We start from the raw sequence: 7,723 nt of genomic DNA on the forward strand, positions 1-7,723 counted from the left end.
TGCAATTCTGTAATACAGCAACAATTACAAAGGATGTGCACCTTTTACTTTTGAAAGTCGGACTGCATCTTTCATCTGGGCGCCTAAATGGAATACTTACTTCGCAAGATCTCGCCGTTAAAAGCCCACGTCACCTTTTGCTCTCAGAGAGAGCATGTGAGCCAAATGTTTGAAGACTGGCCAGCTCTGTCCCCGGAGGGCAGCAGCGAAGGAGCCGACTTGACTGTTCCAAACCAGTCAGGCAGAGTGACACACTGCTCAGACCAACCAGCTCCAAAGACAAAGTCGGCCTGAGCTGTAACCTGCGATTAGCACACCAACCAGTAATGATGAAAAAGCTGCCCATTCCATCAGAATATGAAATGGTTGGAGAGAGGAGACTGAAAAGCTCCAAGGATATGGATTATTGCAGCTGGTGAGAAAAAAAACCTGCTAACCTGAAGATGCAATGGTGAACTAGAGCACCCAGGACAACAGGCTAGCTACGATCTTGCGACCTCCACAGGACAAGTGTCAGGCCTTAACTATCTTGAACTGCTAAAAGCGAAATAATCTTGCAACTTCACGTGGGATTGTGAGAGAAAAAACATTTCAAGTGAGTTCTGACAGCTCCTGACTTCAGCAGTTCCATACACAGGTAACAGAAACTGAAATTAAAATTGTGACTGCTCCTTGGGCACAGAAAGTCTGATCTCTCCTAGAAGTTACCTACGACGCACAGATGAGCCCTGAAGAGCTGTAACACCAGAATTCCTTATTACAGAGAATATACTTACTGTTCCGGCCAGGATATCATGAGGACAGCAATCCAGAAGGTGGCTCTTGCAAACACGATCGTCTGTAAACTTCACCCTTTGTCTGGTTTCATCTCCTGAAATTCATTTGTGGTTTTAAATAAGGAGACATTAGAATACCGATATGAGAACAAAGATGTCGGTATGATCATTTCACCTCAATATGCAGATTAAAATACTTGGTGTTCCTGCTCCCCAAAATTACTCGAAAAAAGCTTAGAGGGTAACAGGATATTCTGGAACACTTATAATTGGCAACAAACACTATTTTAGCATTTATTCATCCAGTACACCATGTTAAACACAGTGTTGGCGAGCCAAGTAACGTCCAAGGCCTGTCATCCATATAAAGAGATAGCACAGCCAGAAGAGAAAAAAAGGAGACAGACAGTCTGGCTCGCAGCCAAAACCCATTTTTTTTTTTTCCCCCTCCCTTTTTTACCATGAGGAAGGGGCAGAAGGTACCGAAACCCACACTATCAGAGGGTGAATCACAAAACAGGGCTGTGCTGGACAGTTTTTATAGGCGATTGCTATTTGCTCATCTGATAATTAAGACAGCGGTCCATTTGGTTTGAAAACCAAATATGCAGTGTGCTTTCCAAGGCCGTGCAAAGACGAATCTTGTAGGTCTTGGCCTGGAACACGAAGCGTGCTTCCCACCCACATCCCACCCTCAGAAGACATTTTACACTCAGGAGCCACTTAAACAAGACAATATCAGAAAAGCAAAAAAATAAAAAATAAAAAAAGAAACAAAGTTAGTCAATACACACTGCGAGCTCCAACATATACTATACCCATCTGCATTCTTCAAGACCTCAGCTGCAGAATTTTATGCCCACTGTTGAAAAGTTTTAAAGGAAAAGTTTTCTTGCCCACACCTGCAGTAAGGAAGTCAGGGGAATGATACATAAAAGTAAAGGCAAAGTGGTAATGGTATGTGACAATTTTAAAGCTCATCTGTGTATATGACACAGGTATGTGTAATACTAAAGTATGAATATAGTTTAGGATTCGCAAGCATCCAGGAATAATGTTGTGTCTACTGAAAATGGTTTTTTATTTTTTTTTCTTTCTAAGCTACACTTTTAAAGTTACTTGTGAAAAAAAAGCAAACACTTTTTTTTTTTTTTTGTTATAACAGCTTTAAAAATTGGTTGTGACTCACGGCTCGATGAACATGAGGCTTTTCTGCAACTCCCTTGCAGATTGATGTAGGCAGGCAAAGATACACTGAACCTTTATAAATAAAATAGAGGGGCCACAATTGTTCAGTTTGTATGAAATAAAAATATGGGAAGCAATTCAATAGCAACTCAATACACAAAGAAAGAAAAGCACTTATTCACTTACGAAACAAAGTGCAAAGTACCTGAACAGCCCTGCTAACGTGCCAAAGGGAATTTAAAGACTCAGCAAGTCGCAGAAGGGAGATACAAACCGCAGCGGGAACATATTTTGCACAGGCTGTCACATTTCTTTTCTTGGACAACAACTACAGCGGCCGGCTCCTGCAGGCACACCTACCTACATGCCTCTACGTACGGCGCGGCCCGGGCACGGAGCTTTCCCTAAAACCTCTCTGCGGCAGCCGGGGCCCGGAGCGGCGGGCTCCTCCCGGGGCTGGGCCACGCCGGGCGCTTTCTAGGGTCAGGGGCGAGGCGGGCTCCTCCGCCGGGCAGGCCTACCCCTACCGGGCTCCCTGTGCCGAGCTCGCTAGGCCGCCCCGAGGCGCGGCGAGGCCCGGGCCCGCTCCGCCGGCCCGCCCAGGCGGCCGCCCCTCACCGCCCGTCGCGCCGCTCGCTCGGCGGGGCGGGCTGAGGCTCCGGCTCCGGCCCCCCGCGGCCCCCGGCGCGGGCGGAGGCCGATCGCGCCGCAGGTCCGGAGCGGAGGCAGCGGCCGGGCCGGGCCGGGCCCCGCGCGGCTGAGGCGGCCGCCAGGCCGCGGCGTTTCCTGCAGGCCCCGCCCGCCCCTACTCACCGTCCCGGGCCGTGCCCATGAGCTGGTCCAGCAGGGCCCGCATCTGGGCCTGGGCCGACATGGCGGGCGCGGGGCCGGGCCGCGGGGCGCGGCGGGCGGGCGGCTCCGGCCTGGGCCTGGGCGGCGGCGGCGGCCTCGGCGGCGGCTCCGGCCTCGGCGGCGGCAGCGACGCGCGGCGGGCGCTGGGCGGAAGCGGCCCCTCCCGCCACCGCGCGGCATGCCGGGACGGGTAGTCCGCCGGCGGGGCGGGGCGCGGCCCCCGGGGCGGGCGTGGGGCCGGGGCCGGCGGGGCCGGAGGCGGGCCGCCCCCTCAGCGGCGGCTGCCGAGGCCTCGGGCGGCGGGGCGGGCCGGGGGCACCCACGGCCTGGCTCCTCGCTGGGCTGCCGCGGTGGGCCCGGCCCCCACCAACGGTGCTGCCACTGGGTGCCCCTGCACCCATCCCCGGGGCTGACCGAGCATGGGCCCAGTAGCAGGGCCGAGCCATGCCAGGCCATGGCGAGCCATGCCAGGCTGTGCTGAGCCATGCTGAGCCATGCCGAGCTGTGCTGAGCCATGCCAGGCCATGCCAAGCCGTGCCAGGCCATGCTAAGCCATACCAAGCAGTGCCAAACCATGCCGAGCCGTGCCAGGCCGTGCCGGGCCATGCCGGGCCATGCTGAGCAGAGCCAAGCCATGCCAAGCTGTGCTGTGCCGGCTGCCAGGCGGCCAGGCGACGGCGGGTGACGTCAGGGAGCAGATTGAAGGGTGCCCGCAGCTTATCAGCTCCCGCCCGCTGTGTTTGCCCAGCGGTGCCCGGGCAGGGCGGCTGCTGCTCCCGCCCCGGCGTTGCCAGTGTGTTTGGAGAGGGGAAAGGGAGCGCTGCAGAGCCGGTGCCAGTGCCCGGCTCTGCCCCCACAGGGTGCTCCAGGGGAGGGGGGTGGGTGACAGCCATGCCCAGGCTGGCACTCTCCTCGCCAGTGCTGCACCATGCCAGGGGCTGGGGACCCCACCTCAGCACTGTGGGACAGCTCAGCCCAGGGCGCAGGGTGCTCAGGCCAGGGGGCTCAGCCCAGGGTGCAGGGTGCTCAGGGCAGGGTGGCAGGGAGGGCTCCGAGGGAGCAGACCAGGAGCTGCGGTCACCCCAAGAGCAGGGAGGCAGGGCAGCTCTGGAGCAGGGCTCTGGCCATCCCCAACCCCGATGGCCGGTGTCCTACCCCCTCAGCGTCCCCAGCACAGGCGGTGACAGGGTCCAGGCGCTGTGTCAGGCCTCCTGCCACCCTGTGCCCTCCAGCTCTCACAGGCAGGCTGTCCTGTGTCCTCTGGCCATCACCCTGCGTCCCCCAGCCATCACCCCACGTCCCCAGCCACCTCCAGTCCCCTAGCCATTTGTGTCCCCTGGCCGTGCTCTGTGCTGCCCCAGACAACCCCACTGGCATGTCCCGCCGCCAAAACAGAAATGGCACCTCTGGCCACAGCCTCCTCAGGACCTGAGCTGCTCGCCATTTTCAGCTATCCTCAGTCCCTCACGCACCGTGTGGGCTAGCACAGCCGCAGGCCATAGTGGAGACACGGGGCACCCCAGTGCCCTGGCCACAGCGACAATGCTGCCATCCCGGGTGCTGTCCCTGCTGTGGGGCTGGCCCAGCCTCTTTCCACCTGACATGTCCCCATCTCTGCATCTACAGGCGCTGCCTGGCAAGAGCCACCGGCCCTGGGCACCCAGCCCCACCACCCCCCGGGGAGCACAGCACCCTGAAGTGCCTCTCCCACTGGCCGTGCCATTGAGGCTGTGTCCTGCCACCTCAAAAGGTTCCAAACCCCATCCTGGAGCTGGTCAGGGAGCCCCGCACCCACCTCGGGAGGGGGCACAAGGCTGGAGATGGGGGGTCCGGTCCCGCACGGGGGCTGCGCAGCACCTGGCCCCGCTCTGCTGTGCGGGGGACCAGCACCGCAGGACCCCCACAGAGAGGCTTTGCCCGCTGCAGCCATGGCGGCAGCGCCTGTTTGCAGAGGCATCGCTCGATATGCAGTATGTTCTTCAGAAGATCCCTACTCCAGGAGTCAAAATAGCATGAAATTTAATTTTACGCCTATTTGACAAAGCTTGATTTCGCCTCCAATCAGCAGGGAGATAAGAGCCCTCGGCACAAGTGTGCGGGCAGTTTGGCAGCTGGGGCTGGCGATTTAATAGGTGAATTTACAGGAACAACACTTGAAAATCCCCTGGCTAGTGAACCATTAAGGTGAGCCCTGCCTTCCGTCCCTGCGTCCCTCCCCGCGCCGCTCTCCCGTTGCTGGGTGCTAAAGCAAACCCCAGCTCTGTTTACCGAGTCTACTATTACAATACAGCTACCAAATATTTGCCAGCCGTCAGCTCACTGCTCCGCTATAAATACTTCAGGCCCAGGTGGAGGGACGGGAAGGGGGAGCGGCGTGGGAGCCTATGCATGGCCGGGCGGCAGCACCAAGGTGAGTGCCGAGCCGCGGCCCCGGACGATGCCCTTCTGCACCGGGGCACTTCTCCGGTTGAGGGTGGCAGCAGGGCAGGCTGGCTCCATCACCAGGGCGGCCCTGATCCCCTCTCCCTGCAGCCCAGAGGTCCGTGGTGCTCTGGGAGGCTGAGCCCCCCACCACCCACCCCGGGGCAGCAAGGAGGCAGGACCGGGGGTCCCGTGGTGGGGATGGCACAAAGAGGGATGCACGGTGACCCCAGGGATGGCAACGATGCTGTCTCAGGCTGGGTGCAGGGCCCAGCATCGTGCTTGGCGTGGCAGGAGCAGGACTTGTCCCCCAGGATTTGTCTCCTGCCCCAAGACTTTCTTGGGTCTGGGGTGATGGCAGTCCCAGGCACGGGGCTGGGGATGCCCTGCAGCGAGGCAGGGCTGGGGACCTCGGGGCACAGGTAGCACTAACTACAGTGGGGCCTCATCCAGCTCAGCATGACGCAGCCATGACCAGGGCCCACCAGGGCAGTGTGGGGAGGTGACTGGGTTTGCCCTGTTGCAGGGAAACCTACGGGGCCATGGCATGGGAAGGGCTCGGGGCTCAGCATCCCAGGGGGTGCTCAGCCCAGGGTGTCAGGGATAGCTCAGCCCAGGGTGGCAGAAAGCTCAGCCCCATTCACCTCCATGCACAGTCCCAGGGTGAAGGGGAACATCTGGCTGCCCCATAGTTCTGGGGGACATCCCCACTGCCCCATGGCTCAGGGGGATGTCCCCACTGCCCTACCTCCCATGGTTTTGTGGGGACTTCCCTGCTGCCCCAGATGCCGCAACTTGGGCGATGTTCCCATTGTCCCACATCCCGTGTCGTGGGGATATTCCTGCTGCCCCATGTCCCATGGCTTGATGGGGACATCCCTGTTGCCTGATGTCCCAGAACTCAGTGGGGATGTCCCCGCTGCCCCACGTCCCATGGCTCAGGGGCTATGTCCCCACTGCACCATGTCCCTGGGCTCAGTGAGGATGTCCCTGCTGCCCCACGTCCCATGATTTGGTGGGGACATCCCTGCTGCCCCATGTCCTATGGCTCAGTGGGATGTCCTTGCTGCCCCATGTCCCATGGCTCAGGGGACACGTCTCCACTGCCTGTGTCCCACGGCTTGGTGGGGACATCCCCACTGCCCCATGTCCCATGGCTTTGTGGGGGACATCCCTGCTGCCCTGCAGCCCCACCATGGCCATGGTGTGGCACGACATGGTCCCCCTGCCACCTCAGGGCCAAGTGCCGCTGCAGGGCAGCGGGCTGGGGAGGGTGTCGGAGTGCGTGCCACCCTCACCCTGCTGTCCCTGCCCGCAGGGTGAGTCCAGGCCCCGGGGTGCCCCTGTGCGCTGACATGGCTGCAGGTGTCATCCGGCCCCTGGCCAAGCTGCGGCTGCCCTCGCCCTTCCCGCACAGTCTGCTGCTGCCCACGCACCCCGAGCCTGACTTCCCCGACCTCTCTGAGGAGGAGGAGGAGGAGGAAGAGGAGGAAGACGAGGAGGAGACAGCAGAGGAGAGCACGGGGCCAGAGCTGGCCGTCCCCAGTGCTGCCGAGACCACCCTGCAGCTCCTCAAGTTTTCGGAGCTCATCAGCTGTGACATCCAGCGGTACTTCGGGCGGCGGGGCCGGGAGGAGGCCACTGGCAGCCGCGGCGTGCCTGAGGACTGCAGCTCGCCCCAGTGTGCCGAGGCCCAGCCCGAGGCTCTGGCACCGCGGGGCAGCCCTGGGGCCATGCACAGGCTGGGGCCGCTGGCTGAGCTCTTTGAGTACGGTGTGCACCGGTGCCTGCCGCCCCGGGCAGCCGGCGGCAAGACGCAGCGACTGGAGAGGAAATATGGCCACATCACCCCCATGCACCGGAGGAAGCTGCCGCCTTCCTTCTGGAGGGAGCCGGGCCCTGGCCCCGCCGGCCTCCTCCATGCTGGCACCCCCGACTTCAGTGACCTCCTGGCCAACTGGACGGTGGAGCCGGGGCCAGAGCTGCCGGGCACCGGGCGGGAGCTGCCGCCCGAGCCGGACCGCCCAGGGCTGGAGGCCGAGCCCTTCGCTGGGCTGTGACCCCACCATGGCCCTGGGGGCCCCTGGCCCCGCCACGTGCCGCCCGGTTAATGATAAACCTGGTGGCCCCAGTGCCAGCGGTGGGGCACCTGGAGCCGCTGGGTCAGAGCCGGCGATGGGACGAGCGAATAAATGACTCCTGCCAGGCACCAGCGCGTGCAGTGTCCTTTGCCACCCATCACTGCGGTGTCCCTGCCACCGGTGACAAAGGGTCACTGCTCGGTGTGGCCCTCAGGGGGCCGCCGGCTGTCCTGGCAGCAGGAAGAGGTGGGAAGCATGGTGCCGGCAGGAGCCAGCAGCCCGTGTTTACTCTGCGGGCCCAAGTCAGTGAATCCCATCCCCTTATCTCAGCCGCGCCAGGGCAAAGGGCAACGCGGGGCCTCATAAAGCGCCCGCTGCCAGCACCCAGCGGGGACCCGCCACTGC

General features: G+C 61.0%; 2 protein-coding genes across 9 annotated transcripts in view; one reads left to right on the forward strand and one right to left on the reverse strand.

The window, feature by feature from the left end:
• LUC7L (LUC7 like) overlaps nucleotides 1-2,903 on the reverse strand; it is a 41,311-nt gene extending 38,408 nt beyond the window's left edge. For 3 of the 8 annotated variants that reach the window (XM_082312888.1, XM_082312886.1, XM_082312889.1), the window contains exons 1-2: nucleotides 2,778-2,903; nucleotides 777-871 (exon numbers count right to left, since the gene is read on the reverse strand). In XM_082312888.1, coding sequence (XP_082169014.1) covers nucleotides 777-871; nucleotides 2,778-2,838 — 156 coding nt within the window. In that variant the 5' untranslated portion in view covers nucleotides 2,839-2,903. The other 5 variants (XM_082312880.1, XM_082312878.1, XM_082312881.1 and 2 more) reach the window with 5 other exon arrangements.
• A 3,656-nt stretch (nucleotides 2,904-6,559) lies between these two features.
• Nucleotides 6,560-7,297, forward strand: PERCC1 (proline and glutamate rich with coiled coil 1; the record flags this gene model as incomplete). The annotated part of the gene is made up of 1 exon (XM_082312248.1): nucleotides 6,560-7,297. The coding sequence occupies exon 1, from the start codon at nucleotides 6,593-6,595 to the stop codon at nucleotides 7,295-7,297; it is 705 nt and encodes a 234-aa protein (XP_082168374.1). The 5' UTR covers nucleotides 6,560-6,592.
• Nucleotides 7,298-7,723: the final 426 nt, after the last annotated feature.

This window comes from Platalea leucorodia (genome assembly GCF_965183815.1).
Source record: "Platalea leucorodia genome assembly, chromosome: 5".
Classification (NCBI taxonomy): Eukaryota; Metazoa; Chordata; class Aves; order Pelecaniformes; family Threskiornithidae; genus Platalea; species Platalea leucorodia.